This window comes from Equus quagga, chromosome 8 (genome assembly GCF_021613505.1).
Source record: "Equus quagga isolate Etosha38 chromosome 8, UCLA_HA_Equagga_1.0, whole genome shotgun sequence".
Classification (NCBI taxonomy): domain Eukaryota; kingdom Metazoa; phylum Chordata; class Mammalia; order Perissodactyla; family Equidae; genus Equus; species Equus quagga.
This window is the reverse complement of record NC_060274.1, coordinates 14,525,659-14,551,802: the sequence shown is the minus strand read 5'-3', so window position 1 is coordinate 14,551,802 and position 26,144 is coordinate 14,525,659. Positions and strand designations below refer to the sequence as shown.

The window sequence follows — 26,144 nt, the reverse complement described above, 5'->3', positions numbered from 1 at the left end:
AGCTAGAAGGGAATCAGAACCTAACTTTGAAAAACCATTAATTGGAAGCAATATTGGACTAATTAAAAAACAAATACTCCACCTTCTTTCATTGGCAGAACAAACAGAATAGAAAGATGCAGGTTTCTTCTTGAAAAGGAAGAAAATTATAGGGTCCATATCTAAATATGAAGCCTCATTCCTGAAGGAAGTATGGGGTATATGAAATAGATACAACTACTAATTTTTGTTAATGTTACATTACATTAGATTGACAATTTGTGATTTGAGATGTTTGGCATAATTGCAGAAGCATAAAGACTTCACTTTGAAAACAAAGCAAAGATTGAAAAAAATGAACTGATACTTACAGCCACAAGTTTGAATAATCCACTTCTGGGTACTAAAAATGGCAAGAACACACACTCACAAATCTTGGGTTTTTTTCCTACTTTTAATAAGATTTTTGTTTTAAGCAAAGCATATTTTTTTTAAAACAGATTGCTCTCTTATTTGTATGCTCTCTCTTCACATGGCTGTCATAATATTTATAAAGACTTGTTACAGTAGAATGGAATGTCATCAGTAAAAGAGTTTATTGTTATTTAATTAGAAGTAGTTTGTCAATTTGCAATGGAGCAAAGCAGCCAAGAACAAAAATGAAAATTTCCTGTTAAAAATTCTCCGCAGGGGCTGGCCCTGTGGCCTAGTGGTTAAGTTCGTGCGCTCCGCTGCAGGCAGCCCAGTGTTTCGTTGGTTTGAATCCTGGGCGCGGACATGGCACTGCTCATCAAACCACGCTGAGGCAGTGTCCCACATGCCACAACTAGAAGGACCCACAATAAAGAATATACAACTATGTACTGGGGGGCTTTGGGGAGAAAAAAGAAAAAATAAAATCTTTCAAAAAAAAAAAGATAATGATTCTCAAAAGAAGTAACAATTAAAAAAAAAATTCTCCCCAAATTCATCTCTATGAAGCATCTTTAGGACATCTCCCAAGGCACCCTAGATTGAATGGTCTTAGAACAGAAGGATCAGTTTTTTGGCTTCTCAATTCAACATCCCACCACTTAAACCTGCCACAACCTATTATTAAAGCAACTTTCAGAACTGGTAAAATTCCAAATATTTTGAGAAAACAGATGTAAGTTTTCTTTCTAAATAAGGAATTTTTAAAATTGTCCTTTAAAATAAAAGTTTTATCTTTTTAGTTTGCTTAAAAACTTTAAAGAAGGGATTGGAGTAACAAGACATTATCACAGAATTTTGGATGGAAAGGTTTTTCTTTCTAGGTTAAATCCACAAAAATTCCCATGACTGCTGTGCAAAAGGTCTCAGACAATAGAGATCCTACTAAATATTTACAACTTGCATTCTAGAAAAAAGTTGAAAATCTTTTCTGTTTTTTTTCCTGAAAATTTAGCACTTTTCTCCTTTCTTATTCTTAGAGATAAAATGACTTGGCATGTTATGTAGCATAAGTAATAGGTGAATTAAGACTAATATCTTGATTACCAGCATAAAAAATACTTTCGACTTGGGTCATTTTCTTACCCTTATTGGTAGACGTCAGCAGAAAATTGTAGGAGAAAAAAAACACAGACTACCAAAGAATAAAATGCATTTTAATTCTTTTATATAGTTTGATTCTGAGATTATCTGAAACAATTCTAAAGCATAGAGCTGTGTACAACAGAGATTACAAGAAAACTTTCAATGTGAAGGAGGGGAGAAACATGTAACTGCCATCATTCCAGGGTCGAGTTCTCATCCCTGTCTTATAGGTCTGGAAGGAATTCTCATGTGCTTCAAGCCAGATCTCAGATGAACTTGGAACCTGTTATGAACTGAATGTTTGTGTGTCCCTCCAAATGGAAGGCTTACCCCCCCAGTGTGATGATATTTGCACCTGGGGCCTTTGGGAAGTAATTAAGGGTAAATGAGGTTGCGAAGTGACTATTGCCCATGTTGGGATTACTGTCCTTATAAGAAAAGGAAGGGATGGGGCCAGGCCTGTGGTGTAGTCGGTAAGTTAGGCATGTTCTGCTTTGGTGGCCCAGGTCTCAGGTTCAGATCCTGTGCATGGACCTACACCACTTGTCAGCCATGCTGTGGTGGCAACCCACATATAAAGTAGAGGAAGATTAGCACAGATGTTAGTTCAGAGATAATCTTCCTCAAGCAAAAAAAAAAATGAGGAAGATTGGCAACAGATGTTAGCTCAGGACTGATCTTTCTCAGCAAAACAAAACAAAGAAAGACGAGCAAGAGAGACCACAGTACTCTCTCTCTCTGCCATGTGAGGACACAGCCAGGAAGAGGACTGTCACTAGGAGCCCAATCAGTAGGCACCTTGATCTTGGACTTCTCAACTTCCAGAACTGTGAGAAATAAATGTTCATTGTTTAAGCCGCCCAGTCTACAGTCTTTCATTATGGCAGCCTGAGCTGACTAAGACTGGGTCTAAATTGGTTGAGTATTTACTGGACAAAGTAAAGAAACAAGTGCACAAACAACATACCAAACCAGACTCAATCTGACCCAACAAATTCCAGGCCACCAGGTCTTTTCAAAGCTGACAGCAATTATGGCTCCACCCCTGAGGCACACTGTTTCTTGGTTATAGAACAAACCATTGACCTTGGTTATTTAATGAGCAAGAAAGAAGAGGAACAGTTGGCTTCAAGAAGCTCTGGAGACAGGTCAAATTGCTGCTCAGTGGACTATTTTTTTAGTGAGAAATATTTTTATTCTGAGTATGACTTTGGGCCTGCTCTGTGACTGGAGACCTGTTGTCAGGGGAGACATCTGTGTGTTGCTAATAGATGATCAGGAGCCGAGGACCAAAAATTTAAGAAGCTGTTTTCCTGAGACGCTTAGTGAGACTCTGGGCATAACACATGCCTCTGTGGAGCCTAGTTGACTAAGGATAAGCATGTACACGTGTATGCGTGTGTGTGTTTGTACATGTGCTTGTGGTCCATGAGGTGTTAGAGTGATGGGACCAAGCACATTTTAGTATTGCAGAATGGCTTTGGGAGCAAGCCTCCTCACAGGAGCAGCCAGAAAAGTGACACAATGTCCTGGTTCCAGAGGTCAAATCAAAGATATGAAATTGACCTTGTTTCTGTTGCAAGTGAGATATCATCCTTCTCAAAAGTAAGACAGCACACTGCAATGGAGAAAGAAGTGTGTGCTTCCATTTTAATTTGGATGTATATGTAAATGAGACTTCAATGAAGCTGTGAAGCCTAGGATGTGCAGGTTGCATGTGTTTTTATAGAGTAAAGATGGAAATAGAGACTGAAACGGGGATAAAGATGGGGATGGGGAGATTGAGATAGAGCCAGAAGGGAGTTGGGTGGAGGTGGAGGTTTAATGGAGGAGGAGATGAGATGGGAGAGAGAGAGATGGTTCAGGGATAGGAGAGAGATTAGAAGGGAGAATGAGAACGAGATAAAGCTGGAAATGGAAACTCAAATGGGGGTAACCTTGGGAAAAGGATGGGGAAAAGAGAGAGAGATGAGTAGGGAATTATGAGATCAGCTGCTGAGACAGATGCAGACCGGAAGACAGGCCTATAGCTATCCTAAAACACTCAACTGCCAAGCCAGAGTAATGGGGTCAGATTTGATTTTCAGGATCTTTTCCAAATATAAATGTCAAAAAAGGAAAATGTTCCCCAGTGAATATGTGGTTTTTTTGGCTATGTTTGGCAAGATACTACAATACAGTACAAATAAGTTCAGGATAACAAGTAGAGGTATCATTGTTCTGCTTCAGTTTTCAATTTTCAAGATGACCCAAGAAAGAAAAAAAATCACAAGCACAGAAGAGGAAAAAAGGACAAAAAAATATCTATCACATTAAGGTTATAACGGAGCAGTTGGGAAGGTAATGATTTTCTGGGTCTTTCAAAAGGATAACATTGATGCAAAAATGTGTAAAGTAAGGAAAACACATGGACTTTAGATTCATGTCTGGATTAAATCTCAGCAGCACCAATTACCAGGGGTGTAAAGATTAAAGCTATCAAATAATTGATGCGAAGCACTTTGCACAGTGCCGGAAATGAATCATTATATTTTTTCCCCCCGTGATGTCTTTACTATTCAAAGTGAGAAAAGATAAAGACTGTTTGCTGTTGTTGTTTTATTAAGCACCTCTCCATGGTACTCAGCACTGTGCTTAGAGCTATTAGGATTTATAAGGAAATTCCAAGAATCAGCATATGCCTTAAAGACTTTACAATGATGTGGAGAAGGTGAGATATGAAGCAGTACAAAATAACTTAAGATATGCTAAACTTCTCCATCTATGCTGCAGGTTCTGGAGAGGTGCTGAGATTTCGGATTCTACCACAGGAAAACCAGAGAAGGTAGGGGGACAGTGCTGGAAGATGGGTGCAGGGAAACTGCTAACATTCTCAGGACATTTGCTAGGGGGCAGGTCACTGTTTCACATGTGGTCAGAAATGACTTCATTAACGAGAGAGGCTTGCAATACACATTAAAGGTAAGACTTAGATATTAGACAGGAAATTGCCGGGGTGAAGTCACAAAACAGGACTGGAAAAGAGACCAGAAAAGGATGCATATTGGTATAGCCTATTCTAATAACCATTTATCACACAAATACGTAAAGTAACTTGAACAATAATAAAACAGATTTGAAAACAAACATGGCATATACTCCCTCTGCAAAGACCCTTTGTATACAGGCATACATTCAGATTTCCCTTCTTTTTAAGTATTCAGTACATAGATAAGTGTATCCGAACAATTCTATTTTTAAAACTTTCACAAAAATATTCAACTCCTGTTTAAAAAATAAATATGAAAAAAATTAATTATAAATTATTTTTGCCAATCAAATTGGAACACTGTTACCTTTAAAGAGTGCTAATAGTGTAAGGAAATGGGCATTGTCATAAGCTCTTGGTATATATTAAAATCATAAATGTGTATGACTGTTGACTATCCACCCACTTCTAGAAATTTATCCTAAGAAGAAAAATCACATAAGCATACAAAGATATAGGCCCATGGACTTTCAATATAGTATTTTATTTAATATTAAACAATTGGAAACCACCTAAATGACTGTCAATAGGCTAGTGGCTAATTTATGATTTATAATTTATGAATAATTTTATTATATCATATTTATAATAAAATATTATTCAACCATTAAAATGATTATGTAGCTCTGTATCCATTGACATGGCAAGATGTGCTGAGTGAAACAGAGGCATACAGAATAGTACCCTATAAAACCATTTTTGTGAAATTGTGTGTGTCTGTGTGTAGAAGAACGATGGTCAATATGTTAATGATGGTTACATCAGACTGAGAGATTTAAAGTAATTTTTACTTTTTTTACAGTTTGTAAGAGGTTTATTATTAATATTATCTACAGTTAGCATGTAATCTTTTTATAATATGAAAAAACTATAATTATTTTCATTTTAGAAAAAGACAACCTTCCCCAGTTGATGACAATTCTGTGGTATAAGTAGTGGCCAGCTGGCACCAGCCAAGACCTGAGAAAATGGGCCCCCAGAGGCATTTACTGCCTTCACAGGGCAGATTCTGGGTGTAATCGCTGGGCCAGAGAATTCCCTTCTCAGCAAGTGGCTTTCGGAAAGAGGAGATGATAGGAGACAGAATCCCAGTGTATCCTGTCTCTAGACACGTTGTTCTAGTCTTCTGTCTTTGCTGGACTGTGAGTTTCTCAAGCCCTGGGAAAGTGTCTTGCTAACTTTCCCCCTGTCTCTAAAGCCTACCATAGACACACAGTAAGCAGTTAATTTGTACGATGAGACTGAAATAAATCGCCATGCTTTGTTTGCTTCTGAACTATAAAAGACACTTTGGGGACGTCCCTGATCAGAAACTGCTCACAGGGTTAAGCCTTGCACATGACAGGCACCGCTCTCAGTAAAGGATCCTCTAACTGGTTTCGGAGAACTGTCCTATTGTCTATATTTAGTTTTACAAATGCAATGTCTTTTAGTTCACATATTTTTCTCACCAGCATTATAAGGATTAACTTTATTGTAATGTAGCTGTATGGGAATTTGTTTTATATTAGTATTTATGTTCAAAGTCATTTCAATGTACAATTACATAGTCAACTGATACAACCTAATATCAATGTGGGTAATTTCAGAATGATTAGTCTTCTTAGTGTCCTGCCACCATGGTTATTTTTCTATCAAAGCACCTAAGAGAAGAGCCCAGACACTGTCACGATCTCAGATAGAATTCTTTGCTCAGGGCAGACCAAGCCTTGCTTCTTTCTGTTCCAAATAGAAACTAACACAAAAATAAAAATCCAGCGTGAATTCTCTCTTTTTCATCTAACACATACATTAGAACAGAAGAAATAATAAGATGAAGTATTTCATCAAGATTCATGGAACTGACATGGAGGAACTGTTGTTGAATCTAGGTATCCATTCATTCTTTCCCAGAGGTGGTGTTAGCAAATGCCCCACATAGGTGACAGTTAAACTGATAGATTGCCAATACCATTGATTAGCCAGAGTGACAATAGTGACAGTAGCATTCCTTCATACCATGCATTTAATGATTTGTTGGCTCAAAGTACGTAAACATAGAACTCGAGGTGATTTCCTTTACCTTGGCCAGGTGAGAGTTGATCCATTTTGTGAAAGTCCGTTTTTGTACTATCTCTTGCTCATCTAGAAGAAAAAAAATCTAATAAGAAAACATAGTATGTCTTGAAGTTGTATCATGAAAAAATTCATACTTACACAACTCTAGAATAATCATAATATTATTATATCTTCTAGTTCCTTTTGCCAATTATTGTCTTGAAGGAAGAGTCAGTACAGCTCCAAATTAGACCATTCCTTTAAAAGTTACCAGCGAATGCTTTAAAATTTGCAATATGTTAGGCCTATGTTGACCTTCAGTCACTTATTGAAAGTTGACTGAACAATTATACCTCAATAAAGCTGTTTTTAGAAAGTTTACTGAGACTGGCTAAGTGCCAAGCTTTACATTAGATACAAGGGGATCCAGAGAGATGAACAGGGCAAGGTATCCACCATGAAATATCCAAGGTGGAGACAGACAAGCAGGGGCATATTTGTGGTAGAGGGTCATCAGTTGTGCAGTAAGATAGAGTTGCATATTGAGGCATCACAGGGACTTTACCCACATGGGGAGTGTGATGAACACACTGTGGGTGACCTTCAAGGGTCCCACCTCCTGGAGTCCACACCACTGTGCAGATAGACCGCAAACAGAACCTGTGACTTGCCTCTAATCAACAGAATATGGCAAAGGCGATGGGATGCCACACTATGAGCATGTTACTTTATGTACAATTCCATCTTAGCTGACTGGAGTGAGAGATTGTCCTGCTGACTTTGAAGAAGTAAAAGGCTGTGTTGTGAACTGCGCATGGAGAGGGCCATGTGGCAGGGAACTATGGGCTGCCTTTAGGAGCAGAGGGCTGCCTCCAGCCAAGAGCCAGTGGGTCTCTTGGTCATATAACCACAGGGAACAAATTCTGCTAACAACCTGAATGAGTTCAAAAGTGGATTCCTCCTTAGTTCAGCCTCTGGATAAGAATGCAGCCCGGCTGACATCTTGACTTGTCAGACCCTGAGCAGAGGACACAGCTAAGCTGTGCATGGACTCCTGACCCACAAAAGTTTGAGGTAATAAATGAACATTGTTATAAATGGCTATATTTGTGGTAATTTGTTATGCAACAAGAGAAAAATAATATAGGAAGAAAGAAAGGTAGAGTCCAGGAGGGCCTTAATTAGAGGTATAAAGAGATGAAGGGCAGAGAGAGAGAGACCAGTTTAACACCTTTCAAAGAAACGGTGAATTCTATTCATTTCAGCAGCATCTATCAAGTGTCAACTGTTTCTTGTAGCCTTGATGTTGTAAGGAACACCGATGAACAAGCTGTAATTCATTTCTTTACCCGTGGAGGGGTGATGCTCCAATTCCCATCTCTAGAGCTGACCTGTCTTGGGTTTCAGCTCAGAATGCTTCACTGCCTACCAGAAGATAAATCCTATGAGGACAGTAACTTTGTTCCCAATGCCTACAAATGTGACAGATAAATACTGTAGAATGAAGGAATGAAGACAGTCAACAACAAAACCTGTCAATTTGGAGAAATTTTGGATATATCCATAAAATTTGCAGAATGTCACTAATTCTAATGTACTTTAAGCTTGTGCTTTTAACTTTCAAGTACATACCAGAAGCAAACCACTGTCATAATAGGCAACACTTCCTATGTACCAGGCGCTGATCTCTCTCTCTCTCTCTCTCTAAATCACATTACATTCTAATTATTTAACTATTTTGATTAACTAATTATATATCATATGTAATATATGTGTGTTAAATCATTTAATTCTTGTACAAATCTATAAGCAGGAACTACTATAATGCCCATTTTACAGATAAGAAAACCAAAGCATAGAAATTAAGCATTTTTATCAAAGTCACCCAGTGGCAGAGTCAAATTTTAGACCACGAGTCTGGTTCCTACACCACAATACAGCTGTCCAAAGATGGTATAGAAATGACTATATTAGTAAAATCAACAGTAATCACATCAAAATGATAAATTCATAGTTAAATAAATTTGAGTTTGACCTTAAAATCTTTAGGTTCTGTAACTAAAGTCACGTAGCAGCAGAAGGATCTTGACTAATCAAGCTAGTTTTGATGGAATCCAGAACTTTATCTATAATACAGAAAATCCAATTCTAAGTCTAAAACAGACTATAGATACAGTTAGAGTGTGTATAAAATTTTTAACTCATTTGAGATTATGTACTATTTTATAAATATCACAAGATGCCAATGTTTTAAAGTCTTAAAAATATTAGGATAATGTTAGTGTATAGAGTCATAAATTTAGGTATATAATCTACCGATAATATATTGCTTCCTGATTTTAAATTTTTATATTTTTACTCCTACCACCTTTAATGAAAGAATACTGCTATTGTAACGGTTTCTTCTGATGGCAAATCTCTGAGTTTATTTTTATATTTTAGCTAAAAGTTCTTTTTTTTAGAAAGGTCCAATTTTATTTTTTGTAGCATTCATTGTATGTATTGAAATGCCAAATTCTCTACATGTTTCTTTTTATATCATGGCTGCAAAAGCAGATTTCCTGGGTCCCAACAATCTGCTTTTTATGTCACCAGACACAGTTTGCTGAATTCCAAGTAAATATTTTCTGATTTCACTTAGTATTTTCTCAAAGGAAAAAAATTTCTAAAACTTCATCATTCAACAAATCCTCATTTTTGACACAAAAATCTGAATAATTTAGTTCAGGATTTGGTAATTAAATCTGATACCAACATCATAAAATGTTTAAATTATGGAAGTAATATGAAACATGCAATGAATGTCTACCCATTGCATTAAAAAATATTATGAACAATAACACTTCTTTGTAATGTTATTGGTGGCGAACTGAGATAACTAATCCCCAGGATATAGATTTATAAAGTTCCCCTTGTGTATATGTAGCTATATTTAAGAGACTATCATTTAAATATATGTAATAACCTTATTAGTGATTTTTCTATCTTCTGCTTTTCAGAACAACATGACGTAATCTTAACAAGTGTTCATATATATGCATGCTTAATATTTCTACTAAAATTGTAAAAACAGTAACTCATTTAGACATTCTGCTGAACCAGTATGTTAGTTCCAAACACAGAAAAGTTTGTCTACATCTCACAAGGAAACCCAGTCCTCTAGTTCTAAGAATCACAGAGGACAAGAAGTTGGTCCTGTTTTTAAGTTTTATTCCCGAATTTCTATTAACGTAACCTAAGATGCACCTAGTTCTTAAGACAGTAACCTGGAGGTCGTCCCTGGTTATTTACTCTTCCTCATCCCTCACACCAACTCCACATTGGTGTCTGTTTTACTTCCTGAATATTTCATCTCCACCAACATCAGTCTAGTTAAAACATCACCATCTTCTGGATGCCTGTTCATTCCCAGTACCAGAATCTAAGTTCTAGATTAGTCGGCAGGAACCACGTCTGACTTATCCATCACCGTTGTATTCATCACTACACAGTAGGTACTTAATAAGGAGATGAATGGACAAATTTGCTAAGGAAGTACTGGAGACTGAGAAACAGGCCCTGCTCTAAGGAACTGGTAATACAATGGGACAGACAGGCATGTAAGCAACAGTGCAAAGCAGGGTGCCAGCTACGGCAATGGAGGAACATATGAACAGAGGAGCAAGCAATTCTCCCGTAGGCTAAGGAGACAGGCTGGAAGGCTCAGAGAAGCTAAAAAAGCAGGTGCCATTAAGTAGAACATCAGCAGAGAAGTGAATTTGTAGGTAGAGAACTTTGTAGGAAAAAAGAGGCAGTCTTTTAAAATCATGGCATAACATATTAAAGTGACAATGAAAATCTGTTATGGCTAGATTACAGGGTGGAGAGGGGTTAAGGACTGGAGGTGAGCCTGGAAAATAGGTAACATGTTTGTTATTCCTGTGAATAACATGCCAAGGAGTTTGCTCTCTATCTTATGTACAATGGGGAGCCACCGATGGTTTTGAATGGGACAAAGACAACATATCCAACCTGAGACACAGAAATATATGCTCTGATGGAAGCATGGAGATTTCATTGAAGGGAGAAGAGAGAGCAGGGAGGACATTTGGGAACAAACTACCAGAACGCATGTTAAGGGTGATGAATTCTGTTCTAGGGCAATGCCAGGGATGAGATGCACAAGATGGCTGCGAAGGAACTATCAGAAGTAGAATGGAAAGGAAGTAGATGGGGCTGGCCCCATGGCCTAGTGCTTAAGTTCAGTGAACTCTGCTTTGGCAGCCTGGCTTGGGTTCCCAGGTACAGACCTATACCACTGTTTGGTTGCCATGCTATGGCAGTGACCCACATACAAGATAGAGGAAGATTGGCAATAGATGGTAGCTCATGGCAAATCTTCCTCAGCACAGAAAAAAAAAAACTAACAAAAGGAAGTAGAGAGACAGGAGCTAAGGATGCTTTCTAGATTCCTATCTTGGGCATCTGGATAATGATGCCACTAACCAAGAAAGGAAAAACAGGAGAAGTAGCAGGCTGGAGAGGGAAGATTATGAGAATTGAGGCCCACTGTAAACGTTTTATAAACGTCTGAGAGATTGCAGCGTCAGCACAGAGGAGAGGTGGGACTTAAACCAGATTATGAGGTGGGTGCTCCACAGAGAGGGACGTGTAATAGGCTCTGGCTTAAGGCTAGGTTTTGGTCAAGGTGCTCAGAGGCAGCTCAACCCCACTCCTCTCCTATAACTTGAATCTTGATTCCCTTCTAAAGGCCAGATTGTGTGGAGGAAGATAATAGTTATGAAAACTCTCTGGGTCCTTCTCTCTTGAGGCTTCCATCACCGGTTCCATTTCAAAAGCAGCTGGTTCTGGGGCCAGCTCCTTGGCACAGCAGTTAATTTCCCATGTTCTGCTTTGGTCGCCTGGGCTCCCCAGCCTGGATCCCGGGTGCGGACTTATGCACTACTTATCAAGCCATGCTGTGGCAGGCATCTCACATATAAAATAGAGGAAGATGGGCACAGATGTTAGCTCAGGGAAAAAAAAGAGGAAAATTGGCAGCAGATGTTAGCTCAGGGCTAAACTTCCTCAAAAAAAAAAAATTAAAGGAAAAAAAAAAAAGCAGCTGGCCCTACAGACCTCAGGAGTTGAAGGTTGCTGCCTGGGCCCTGAGAGGTTTCCATATAGGAAGGCTGTCGTACACACATGGCCTTGAGTAATGTTGTTATAAGAAATAATTCCCAAATTCCAAGGCAATATCCCTTTCTAGAAATAAGTAGAAATAAAGGGAGCTGACTCTGATATTCAATCTCTCTATTTCTCTGCCCTTTTTATATATTTCCTCAGTATTTTTCCATTTCAGGATAAGATCATCATATGTGCAGAAATGAGGTCCAAGTTAGCAAGGGTGATTAATTTTGACCATTAAGAAACTGTCACACTGGACTACAGTCAACGGTTTTCTTCCTGATGAGTCATTGTAACAGTGACTTGCTGATTTTGCACAACTGTGGTTTGTCTCAAGTCACTTATATATGCACCTGCAAGCCCAGAGGCCACAGCGAAAGGTGGCCTGGGTTATGTGGAGCCCTTGCAATCAATCATGAAAAATTTGCTGCCTAGAAACATTCTAATTGTATTTTCATTTTAGCACATATAATGGATTTACCACATATAGTATGTTCTGTAAAACTGTGACACAGAATCTTATGGTTGCTCACTAGCTTTTACATAGCATTATTAAATTAAAATACATGCCAATATCCTTTTAACAGACAGTATTTTTAAAAATGCCAGTAGTAATTGAAACTAGCATATTTCAATATATTTAATGAATTCTTCTAAAAGAATTTATTTCTGAGAGATACAGCACTTCATACATGGGTATGCCCATAAAGGTGTATACTTTTATTAGAATAATGAAAAATCATAAAGAGCAAAATACTGAATTCCCAGGTGTATCCATGCTTAATCAATGTCATCTTTAATACAAAAATATTGAGAAGAAAGACTGTTTAAATAAATAGAGATAAAGTCTGAAATTGCTATGTCTAACAAAAATATAAGGGTATCATATAATGATACATTCATTATTATTTAATGAATCATATCTTATAATGATAAGCTTTCAAAATGTTATGACTAACTTTTTCGTTTCTTTTGCAGATTATCATTATCCTCTTTAGAAGCTTTAAGGACAATGATGGCTTAGATAAAAGTCTTATAGATTTCAATTACCTGAAAATCTGAATGTTAATTTGAAACAAACCACATATGTAAAATCACACCGTTCATAACAGTATCTAAAATGTAGCTTTTTTCCGTAATTTTCTTTTCTCAATAAAAAAGTTGGAAAGAAATTTAAATATAGATATATGCAGATTAAATTTCTTGACACAACCAAATGATGTGGCAATAAAGGAAAAAACAACAAAAACATGAGATGACAATGTAATTATTGTAACTTAAATAGTCACAATCCCATGACCGATGTCAAATGATTTGTTTTGGGATCAGAATTATATTATCCCAACTATAGATCTACAATTACTAAAATCACCATTAACTTTGTTATACATAGGTAGGGTCTAAGAAATATTGAATATTTCAACATAATGAAATGAACAGTTTACAATTACCCAATGTTTAGATTTTTAAATTAAATATATAAATGAAAAAAATTTACAGGACCAGGCAGTGGCTGTTGTAATATGTCCCCAAATTCCTCCCATCCTGGTCAGCACACCCTTGGCAATGTGACTTTGCTGCTCCTCCTATCACAGGATGTAGTCGATTTCCCCTCCCCTTGAGTCTGGACTGGGCTTGGGACTTGCCTCCACCAGTCATGTAGCTGCAGGAATTATATGTGACTTCTCAGGCTGGGCCTTAAAAGGCCTTGAGGTTCCATCTGGCTCTCTTGGAGCTCTGCCCTGAGACCACCACACAAGGAAAGAAGTCACTTGGAGGAGAACTCAGACACCCCTGGTGAGAGCCAATGCCAACTGATAGCCCTGCTGATGCGCCAGCTGAACGCAGCCAGATAAAGGAGCCCAGACACAGCCAGCAGAGGACGCACCTAGCCCACCCACAGGAACATGAGAAACCATAACATGAAATTACTTTAGCCACCAAGTTTTGGTGATGGTTAACAAAGGCTAACTGAAATAGAATTGCTACTGGGAGTGTACCAATGCTTCAACAAAAATCTAAAACACATAGCATTGACCCTGGGACCAGCTGGGGAAGGGGGCTGGAAGGACACCAAGAGACTGTCAGTGGAGGCTGGCAGAACAGTGAGGGAACAGCTGTCAAAGGTTGGAGGCACAGCCACAGGTATTTAAGGTTTATATATTCTGTCATCTGCAGTAACTTGACTTTGTGTATCTGGATAGTGCAATGTCCTGCAGAAGGCTGAAAGCGTCAACTGGCTTCTTTTAGCTACATGTGATAACATGCTGGAAGAAAGAGAGACAACCAAAGACGGAACTATTTAATCTGCAAACAGAATTTAGAGGAAACAAAGAGGACCTATGATGTGGTGGATGGGAAGATATGACAGTTGTCACTCCCAGTCTCTCCTGGAAAAAGATTTGCAAAGTAAAATATAGATTCAAGGTAACAGTAAATCAAGGGTGTGGCTGGAAGATCGTTAAGAATTGAGAAAGATTTAAGTTGGTGCCCAGTTGACCTTCTCAACTAGACAAACCAGCTTCCAAACATCTTATGGGCATTGCCCACAGCAGCCTCACATGTGATCCAAAGTTTGTTTCAAAGTTGAATCTTTGAGGGCACAGAATAAACTCGAAGCAGCTTTTTAGGAAACAAACAAGTTTGTTAAGCAAAAACACCGCCAGTTTGCACTAGAGGGACAGGACGGTTCAAAATGAAGACAGGACTGTGGAACCATAACTTTTAATGGCTAGGAAGAAGGTTAAGAAAACTATTAGGCACAAATATGTGCCACTTTTTATCAAAAAAACAGGGAATGGGCCCCAGCCCTGTGGCCAAATGATTAAAGTTCTGTGTGCTCTGCTTTGGTGGCCTGAGTTCGCCAGTTTGGATCCTGGGTTCAGGCCTACTCCACTCACCAGCCATGTGGTGGAGGCATCCCACATGCAAAATAGAGGAAGACTGGCACAGATATTAGCTCAGGGTGACTCTCCCTCAAGCAAAAAAGAGGAGGATTGGCAACGGATGTTAGCTCAGGGTGAATCTTCCTCAGCAAAATAAATCCCCCCAAAACCAAGGAATATCCCTTAACCCTGAATTAAAGAAACTGGCCAAATGTCCTGGCTGGATTTCAGAATTACTTTGGACCGTGATTGCTATCTCTTTTCCATTCTTCCCTTCTTTGAACAGAAGCATCTATTGCAATGGCTATACCCCTGTCTCAGCATTGCATGCTGGGTGAATGGTACCTTCTCTTTGTAGTTTACAGGCCTGGGGATCAAGAGGAATTATACCTGAGGGGCCTCATCTGTATCTGGACCAGATGCAGATCACGTGAGACTGGACTTGAAGCTTGATGTCATAACTGGATGAGACTTTTGATGTTTTGAGAGAAGATAAGTATATTTTCATGGAAAAAAGCTATTAATAATAGTGACCAGAAGACAAATTTTAAATTATGGCCACAAAATCCTCCCATCCCAATATGCATCTTCTTTTGCAATGTGACTTTGTCTTTCCTCTCATCAAGGGGTAGAATTGATTTTCTGTCTCCTTGAATCTGCTCCGGTATTGTACTTGCTTTGATCAATAACACAGCAAAAACAACTTTATGTCATCTGATTCTAGGCCTTAAGAAGTCTTACAGTTTCTTTTTTAGCAGTCTTGGATCACTGTCCTAAAACCACCATGTTAGGAAAGCAGTCTATATTGGAGGATGAGAGACCATGTGAAGAATTGAGATGCCCTATTTGATAGCCAGAACCAACGGCTAGACACATGGATGAGGTCATCCTGAACCTTCTAGTTCAGCCAACCCTGCAGAGGAACTCAGCTCAAGTGAAGCCAGCAAACTAAGATCTGTCAAAGGCTTTAAGTTTGCTCCATCTGTTACTGCCTCTCTCCCACACTCTTATACATACCTGATTACAAATTCCTCCTGGGGAGAAAGCATTTTCCCACTGTTGTATCCCTAGAGACTGACCCACTGTCTGGGTCAATTTTTTTCAAGGAATTGTTGGTAAAGACACATGGTCTTAAGATTTTTGGAATTGGAGTTATATTTCTTTTCTATGTAAAATCAGTGACTAGATTAAAAGAGCCCAGTTTCATTAAAGTTACATTTACAAAATTTAGTACCATCTTACTTTAAATCTAAGGCACAAAGGATGAGAAGAATATGGTTATATCAACTCCTAAGTTTGAGTGTCTCAACCTCAACACTATTGACATTTGGGGCAGGATAATTCTTCGTTATGAGAGGCTGTCCTATGCATTATAGGCTGTTTAGCAGCATCCCTGGCCTCTATCCACTCAATGCCAGTAGCACCTGCTCTCTCTTTGCCCAACGATTGTGACAATCAAAAATGTTTCCAGACATTGCCAAATTTCTGCTGGGGAAAAATTAACCCAATTGAAAATCACTGGTCTAAATTATGCCGTTTTCATCTATGTAAGACAACGAGAATAAATTGGTATGAACATTTGAAAAAACTTACATATGTTTCAATTGAATTACTATTGTCCAATTAACCACTCTAAAAAGTCATTCCTACATAGTGGGTTATTCCTACAGTTTATCTATTTATTTAGCAGAAACCCTTTATCTCGAGATATATCTAAGAAGTGCCAAAATTCAGTAAGTCTAAGACCTTTGTTGAAAGATTATATAGGAATTACATGATTTTTCCAATATGAATAAAGTATCCTATGATGTGTGAGATACTCTGTCATTCAAATCTGGAAAGTTACGTCTTATGAGGTTGGAGAGCGGGTGGGTGGGGAGAGGGTGCGTGTATCCTGATATTGTGTTTGGTTTATTTTACTACTTCAAACCTTTTAACAAGTTTTTTCAGAACTGTAAAAAATGAAACAAAAAATAGTTTATTGGCTTCAGTTGGTTATTGTTAGTTAAAAATATCTGAACCATTCACTATAATACTTTAATTTTATCACTGTCAGATCAGGAAAAGCTTATGATATATGCCAAATATGTTTTATTTGGCCAAATATTAAAACTATTTAAATAATTAAAGAATTTCAATGTATTTGTTTGAGAAGCAGTTAAATATGGCTGGTTTTCTAAGGACACATAGATCAGACAATGTGCCAGGCAGTGGCCCAGGCAGTGGGTTAGTCTCTAGGAAAATAATGATGAGGAAAATGCTTCTTCCCAGGAGGGGGATCAGGTGTGTATAGGGGTCTGGGAGGGAGGAGGTAACAGACACATCAGCCTTGAATTCTTAAACAGGCCTCAATTTCACAAATTTTTAGTAAAATCATTTAGTGGGAAAAAAAACTCACCTGATTTTAGAAGAGGCTGTTTATAATCTTTCTTTATTCCACTCAATATTAAAATTCATACTTTTCTCCAGGGAAAGATTAGTGTCTTTGATTACAAAGTGCCACCACAGTCTCTGATTGGGGGTGATACAAAAGATGTGGTATGTGAACCACTCTAGAACCCTAAAATCCAAAAGCTTCTGAATTTGAAAAAAAAGCTGGAACCCTAAGACTTTTGCCTAAAGGATTATGTGTACAATTTAGAATTACAATGGTAGAGATGTGTCCTGCAGAAAAGTAATAACCATTTAGAGAAGGGAAGCAATAAATACAATGAGAGAGCAAAAACAGCAGAGCGCATTATGGCGATTCACACCAGTGGCTTCCTTCAGTATCTCCTAGTTCTAAACAAAGACAAATTTGAACAGTTAGGGCAGAACTTTCGGTCATCTTGTCACTTTTTTCTTCCTCTATTTGTGGATATAAACATTGCAAAAGAAAACGATCACATAGTAAATTAATGAAACTACCTTGAATCTTTATAACATTTGAATTTACTCATGTTTTCATGTATACTTCTCATTTGATTCACACAAGCAACCTGGCTGAGTAGACAGAGGAGCTATCATTAGCCCAGATGATAATAAAAAAAGGAAGCATTGTGGGGTTAAGAAATACTCCAGAAATCTAGAAACTGGAATTAAGACTAGAGACTTCCAGAACATGGCCAAAATTTAGGAAATCTAATTCCTATTCTACTCTAACTTGCCCCAGATGCATTTGCTGATTATTTGATTCACTTATTTAATAAATGTTGCTGTGCCCCTCCTGTGTGCCAACATCCCTCTCTGACCAGCTGTGGATGCAACCCAAGAGGATGGATGTGGTTCCTTACAGTCCAGGAGGGAAGACAGGAATCAGAAAGAAGCATACCACAGACCAAATTCTGTATATGCAGCATAAAGTAAGAGGAAACAGTGACATGGAATACTTGAGTGGATAAAAAAGACCACAGTTATGAAATTAAAGGCAACGTGAACATGGAAAAAAATGAAAGTCAAACCCTACCTTTTGCTAGAATAGAAGGTAGGGGAAAACGCTGCTTCAACATCTAAGACTTTTCCTAATAAATTACGTATAAAGGTACAAGATAAAGAAAAAGTCAGGCCAACTGATCTCCTTGATGAAGGATTGTCTCCAATTAGAGAACACAGAAGCCTTTAGAAGAGCTTTAAGCTGGGACTATACGAATTTGCTGCATGCAGCTCCCTATTGTAAAAAGTGGCTTGTCTCTTGGTTTTGCAAGAAAGCTACCACAACTTTGCAATCTTTTCCTCTTGTGAGCATTTAGGCAACATCAGTGCAGCAGAAGAAAAGTGGGTACTGAAAACGTCTCGAAATATCCTCTTCATACAACCACTTTATTTTAATATTAAATTGTACTTTAATACTAGGTATCAATCAATTAAAATACAATGTTTTATTTTGGGTAGGGAAGAGAGAAAAGAGTAGTTGATCACAGTTTCATATATTTTACATCCAATATTTAGTCTGGCTTTTTAAAAACATATAGTTCTAAATAAATACGACTTTTCCCAAGCTAGTGCCTTCCAAGTTTGATTGTTTTTGTTTTTTTCATTGAATTGCTGTCTTAAGAAGATTTAGGATTACAATCCCACATTTTTGGATTTTGTGTTTTTAATTACTGCTAATATTATTTCTCATTCTCACCCTGGGATCTAAATTTTCTTTTTCTATTAACTTTATCAATATCCAAGCATAAAGGCAATCATTTGACACAAGTTCACTTATCTTCTATTGTATACATGCACGTCCTCTTAAGATGTAAAGAGAGCTACAATTTTAACATTGAAATTCCTAAATTTGAAATGGAGGTGAAATTATAAAAACAAGAGCTGAAAAGAATAAAACTGAAAAAAAAAGCTCAAATCACAGAGTTTGAGGAGAGATGCTGGAAATTCCAAACTCAAATTCAACTCCGGCACACAACGTTCAATTAGCCACTCTGGAGACCTGCATTCAGTGTTCAGTCATGCACAGGGCACCAGATGGTGCTGCAGCAGCTTCCTGTTGCTTCAGGACTGGGGTGACATCAGTGACCTTCTTCCTAAAGGAAGATCCACTGGGTCACAGAACCTGTGACCACCGTGCCAGTTGCAGGGGCTCCCACATGAGACAACAGCTGGTGAGTGTCCCAAATGGATTTCCTGGGGGTCGGCCCAACCTCACATTTGCAAGCTAATTTGTATAGTAGTATGGTATTTTTAAGTTTATTTTTAATAATAACAATATCTATCATCTATTTAGAGAGTATCATGTGGCAGTGCAAAGTTGCTTGTTCTGCTTTTCTACCCTTTCAGTACCTGCTAACCTGAAGTACCTTTTCTACTTCTCCAACAAGACTCCAGCAACCGCTATCTGCTCCTGCCCTCTGCTTGGCCTCCGCCCGATCGTCCATCCTATTGGACTCCTTCCCCTGCACATGACTCTGCTCTTCCAGCTCTTAAACACCAGCAGCCAGGAGCCTCCACAAATAAGAAACAGGGAATTCCCAAGTAATAGCACACAGGCAGAATCTGGCCCAAAAGGTGTTATTTTCACCAGCAACCTTCTAAGAAAACATTTTAATTTGAGTGTTTTGGGGTGTGACATAACATTTCCCGGTTTTCCAGAGACCCATTGCTCTCTATTTTCTTAGACTAGCCACTTCTTAGATCAACCAAAAGTAACTGAGTTTAAGACATTTAGAAAAGAGGAAGACTTGAGTTTCATAGATGCAAAAATAGGAAGTGAGGTGAGGCAATACGATGAGAGGTGTTAGAAAGAGGTGATTAGCAAAATAAAGACTCTCCCAATTTAAAAAGAAACTATTGTGATTTTTTTGATATGGTTATTTTAATTATATCATTGGGGAAAGGACATATATATATATAGACAATATTATATATTACTCTACTACATATTATATTACATTATTGTATACATTATATTAATTATATTATGTAATATGTTTTTTTAAATTATACCCTTGGGGAAAGTGGAAGACGTCTTCTGTTTACTTTCTCCACCCCACCCTCAGTATTTTAAACTAGTACAAATTTAAGTAAGTACATTATTTCAACTGAATTATTTCATGGAAACTCTTAACAATTAGAACTAAATGAAAGTTACATGTAATGATGTAAAGATATAAATAAAGGAAACATATGATTTGATAAATGTATATAAACATATAAGATTTTGGTGTTTTTATATATAACCACACACCAGAGTCCAAATTTCAATTGGCTACAAGAATGCATAAGTACATTTTACATAAAGCTTTGGAAATCACCAGAGCCTATACCAAAAGCAAGCTTGTTATTAGTATTTTCCACGTAGCCAAACACCAGCATAAGACTTGCTACCGTATCTACATTTGGTTCCTGGTAAAGAAAATGGCTCAGCTTATGTTTTGAGGGTTATCACTGAAGAAAAATGATTGCGATGCCAGAAGCAAACTAGACTGCCTCTAGTTACCATCCTCTACCTAAACACAGTGGGAAAGAGGAGAAATTCTGTCATGCTCACATTTTCTAAGACATCTGAAAACAATAAAATTAAAGACAAGATGAAACAATTCCATTATATTGACACAAAAATATGAAATAAATCAATGTACTTCAAAAATTAGAATTTAAAAACAATAATAGTGGAAGTAAAAAAATAATTAAGCCATTAACAGACTATGACCAACTTTTAAGAGATTCTGGCTTCATGTGCATTTTTGTTCATTCATTTGAGGAAAATATTCAGCTCTGTTGTAAGTGGCAGACATTTATGCACCAATGCCTTTAGTTTTAGAAACCATTTCTTAAAAATACTTAAATATCAATCATCTAAATTTCTGTTTTAAAATTTGGCTTTTATCTTATCTTAGTATTCCTAGCATATTTTCACCATTCAAGCTTTCACTATAAATACTACTTTTAGGTTTTCCAAAATCACAAATCAGTACTATTCATTTCACTTCTGTTAGTGTTAGGTTCAGATCAAACAGGAAGACAAAATATTAAACTTAAGAGTTGCTTTAAAATCCATTCTACAAAATCCCAATTTTGTTGTTCCAGGGATTCAGACTGGAATTACATTAGAATAAAAAGTACATACACACACACACACACACACACACACAGACAACAGTAACAAAGTACCTTTTATCGCACCAGGAGTCTTGAAGTTTGTTTTTATCATATCCCACCTATTTTAGTGACTTTTGGAAATTGTTCTAATTCATGCAGTATCTAAACCAAACACAGCTTTCACCAAGGGAACTTTTCTCCCAGCGCATTCTCCTGAAAACATCCCTATAGCAACACCTCTAGAAAAGCATATTCTTCTCTCTCATTCTTTAACCTTACCCCCCGCTTACTGACCAAATGCACCGCTCCCCAGTGCCAGCATTCCTACACAGACAGTTTCACATCGATTTATAAAAAGTGCTTCAGATGCATTTTCAGGGGGGAAAAAAAATGACACCTTTTTCAGTAAATATTTAGGAATTCAGGCGTTCTTGTGTTAAAATCTTAATAACTTTTAAGGTTTCTCTTTTTTTAGTTGAAAAAAATCATTCAAATTGTTAAAAGTCCCAAGTTGTAACCTTAGGAATGTACGCGAAGCTTTAATTTTAGAATTTGGGAGAAAGAAAGTAAATGAATCTTTTGTAGACCAATATTATACTGACATTTAATTTCTCATATTCATATTTACACAAGATATAATCTTGTTTATTTCTAATTTGTTCTTTGAATTTGCTGGAATTATTTCCAAATATTTAATATTGTGACATACACATTAAAAGTTACAATTACCATATTAGAAATACCCATGATAGCAAGTTGCCAGGGGAATCAAGCTGCTATTTAAAAGAATATATGCAAACATTTTGGAGAGGTTTTACATTATTTAAATACATAAAATATAAGTTAAAGAAAAAGCCATACAAAAGACAAACAAATATAGGTATAAAAATCCACAAAGGGTATTTAAAAAGTTCAATTTAAGACTAGATTCCCAAGCAAGTGTTTACGGATTTGTGGGTCTCTTCAAGCTAGAGTAAAATAATTCCTTGACCTGGGATTTTAAGGCAAAATAGAATCAATTGTAGCTCATGTAACTCATGCTCGTTAAAATGACACCACAACAAAATTAGTAATGGAATGTTTTCATTTTCCTACCCCACTGAGAGTGAGGAATGTTTACTGTGACATAAAATTTGTTAGCCCCCAAAACTTTGTTTATAAAAAATGTCAACTATTATCATGACTTGTAAAAAAAAAAACACCCTACATTCAGTGGAGACAGAACAGGAATAATTAATTTTCTCAGAAGTAAATTTTGGACTCTAGGAGTACCACCGACTTGACTTTGAATCCCAGCATAAACATTTACTGAGACCTTGAAAGAGCGGCTCAGTCATTTTATGCTTCACTTGACTCATTTATAAAATGGAGAGGCGAATAATCACACGATCCCCATAGAATCAGTGTAGAGTTAATTAGATATTTTATATGGACGCTTTGCCCAAAGCTTATCAATATAGCATTTATTCATAAATATATGTTAGTTATTGCTATATTTGTTTTTACTCTTATTGATTTAAACATGATAGCAACAAATAATTTGTGTTAAGCGAAAAGAACAGACCATTGCTTTCTTTTTATTTTATTAACCAGAACACGCATTTATCAAAGGCAGGAAAGCCAAGAAGTTTCTACAAACCCAGGAGAAACCTGATATTTATTTACTTGGCTCCTTTTGTCTCCACCTGCTTCCTAACATGAAGAATCAGGGCTTCATGTGAAATTTACGACATGCCAGCACGTATTTACTGGGTAAATTTGAGCCATTAGATTTAATTTATCTTGACATATTTGGGGTTAGCAAGTAAGCTAATCAATTATTGGGAATAAAGTGATCCTAAAGCCTTGAGAGCAGGGCCCAGCGCCTTCTACTCACCCCTAAAGGTTAGCCGGTCCATCCCCTACAGGGCATGTGTAGCAATGAAAAGTTGGTACAAAGTATGGACTTAATGTGACTCTTCTGCATTTATTAGCACTTTTTTTTTTTTTTATCCTTTATGGCTCACTATTTCCCTTCCCATCCAATCCTAATATTTTCAACATTGAGTCTTCTACCCCACTGTTTGTGAAATTCTCACGTGTATTCCCTCAAGCCAGACCCGGGAAAGAGTCAAAGTTTGCTAAACTTTTTATCACTTTAAAATCTCCACTTATTCAGACACTTCCCTTGCTGAAAGAAAAAAAATCTCCAAGGAAAGCATATTTCTAAGAAAAGACAGAAAAGAAATAAGATGGAGATGATATACAATGGATTTAGAAGTAGGATGTCTTATCCTTTCAAAATTCTCATTTAAGCCTTATTTCCATTCCATAAGCCAATGACTCAGTGAGAAGGGCAAGGCACTGTGGGGATGAAAAATTAGGTTAAACAGGGTCCGAGGTCCTAAAAGAGCACCAAGTTTCTTAATTGACTTTAAGAAGGATTTATTGCATATAAATTATGTGTAAGCACTGACTAGATATAGAGATGATTTGGGGGGACAGGGGAAAGGTGGGCAAGAAGAAGAGAGGAAGAAGACAAGCATCCTAAATCAGATCTCCTTGTAAACTTAGTCCCTTTACATCCCTGAAAAGTACTTTTCCCTCCGCAGCACAGCTGTATATGCATGTGTGTTAGGGAAAGAAGCATCAGGCAAATATAGCAGCCTCGGTTTTATTTTATTGCTCCAAAAAGTTGAACCTGTGGTGCATGTGGGAACTCAGAGTTAAGCATCTCACCCCACTGAGATAAGAGAGAAAGGGTAACAAGAAGGGACGTGGACAAGATGAAGATGCTGGCTTGTTTGAGAATAACATGTTCTCTCTTCTCAAGCTGGAGCAAGCAACCAGCATGACCTTCCCTTTTATTTTCAGTTTGCACTGTCAAGGGCAACACTGTTTCTTTTCAGGAAGAAACAATTCCAAGATGGAGACAAAAATATCCGCGGTAAAAAGTAGCAACAACAAAGAAGTGTGACAGGAAGGAGGGGCAAAGGAGACACAGGAAGATGCAAGAGCAGTAAAATATAGATTTGGGGCAATTTTGGTCCAATCTGCCACCTTTCAAATTATATTAAAAGCATGGTTAAATAGCACTTTTGGCAGTACATCCCAAATGCGCCGTACTCGAGGATAAGGCTTAGTGGAATTACCAAAAGGGTGTGGATGCCAAATGGACATCAGGCAGGAAGAGAAACCACAGGTTCACTTTTAGCCGGATGACTTTACAGGATCAATGCACGTAGAGCTTGGCCTGACTCAAATATTAATTTCACAAACAACTGCAGTCATAAGAGTGACTCTCATCATTTAAGACTATAATCTCAGTGCTAGGAAAGCAATCCACAAACTCAGTTTTTTGTGGCACTGTAAAATGTCCTTTGGTGTCCTACCTATTATTTTAAGTATTAACCAAATCATGCTAACTCTTCAACAATGAAACAGATTTTCCTTTCTCCCAATCATATAAAATTGTACATTCCTTTGTTTTCCTAACCTGTACAACTCATATTTTTCTTTAATAGCAAAAATCTTTATCGGTGGATTATTCCACAAGCCTATAGTGAAGTATGTATAATAGATTATTTGAATGCTTCTATTGAATTCTTTGTCTACATTCTTACCATTCCCTGAAGCAAAGGCAACAAAGAAGAATAAATGAATATTTTTTCTTCTGTCACAATGCCTTTAGTCTGACATTCTTCTACTGCCCCAATGCAAAATAGTTATTTTAACAGCCACCTTGCATTTATAAATATTTCTGCAAAATCCAAGAAGAGAGTGATTTTTATTAAACTATCAAAAAACAGCTTCTTATCTGCTTTCTGGAAAAAAATTATGGAGATCTGACTCCTTTACAAAGATAGCCTTAGTTACCAAAAAAAAAAAAAAAAAAAAAACACAGCAACTGGCCCGGTGGCATAGTGGTTGGGTTCGTGGAGGAATCACCATATGGATCACAGGCTGTATAAAACTCGGTGGCATAGTGGTTAACAGCACACATCCCAAATGCCTGGGTTTAAGTTCCAGCTCCATCTCTTGGGCACTTTACTCAGACTCTCCATCTTTCAATTTCCTCATCTGTAAAATGGGGATAACAACGCCACTGGCCTCATCAGGTTGTTAGGAGGATAACATGAGTTAATATCTGAAAAGCATACAAAACAGTGCTTACTATATAACTTAGCCCTACTGTTACAAAAATAAAAGTAAATAACTTTTATTCAAAAAGAAAAAAGACTGCATTAAAAGTTTTTAGAAATAATCAATAATGACACTATCAAAAATGACAAGTCAATTTGCAGATCTGTAATAGAAAAGTAGGTAAGTAGGTAGCTTTAGGAATGATGAGAAGAACAGGAGAGAGGAAGAAAAAAGAATAGACCTGGGCTGCATCCAAGATATTCTCGAATAGTCTGACAATCAAGGGACACATGTAATCGATTAGGCATCTTCTTGGAGATAACCCCGGAAGAGTGAATCCTTGTGCTTAGTCTAAAACACTTGGGGAATATAAAACTCCTCCGTTTGATAGTAAATATGTGTTTGTTTGATTTTCTACGCTAATAAAGTAGCTGTGGAAACATGGTTTGAGGCCATACTTGGATAAAATAAATAACCTTTTATTAACTCAAAAATGATCCACATGTCGTCTTACCCTGTCTTGAAGACCTGTTCTTAGTCATTTCAGTCTGTTAATAGTCATTCCTCTGATTTACAATCCAGGAACCCAAATAATTTAAAAACAAAAAGTAGAAGTCTAATAATTATTTGTGTTGTCTAGATCCTGTCTGACAACTCCACTGAATTCTTTAATTATTTAGTTTTTAATAATAACTAAATAAACTATCATGAAGTCCCAGCAAAATAAATGAAAAACACAGTCTGATATTTTCTCTCTATTTTCAACCACTTTTATTCAAGACTAAGCGAGAAAATATAAAATTTAAAGTATTAATACTTCCCCTCTATTGTGTAGATTTGTCCAAAATATT

General features: G+C 37.2%; 1 protein-coding gene across 11 annotated transcripts in view; it reads right to left on the bottom strand.

The window, feature by feature from the left end:
• The window catches only part of SYNE1 (spectrin repeat containing nuclear envelope protein 1), a 446,099-nt gene that overhangs the window by 367,725 nt on the left and 52,230 nt on the right, over positions 1 to 26,144 (bottom strand). For all 11 annotated transcript variants that reach the window (XM_046669209.1, XM_046669206.1, XM_046669212.1 and 8 more), the window contains exon 3: positions 6,627 to 6,688. In XM_046669209.1, coding sequence (XP_046525165.1) covers positions 6,627 to 6,688 — 62 coding nt within the window. The remainder of the gene's footprint in view (positions 1 to 6,626; positions 6,689 to 26,144) is intronic.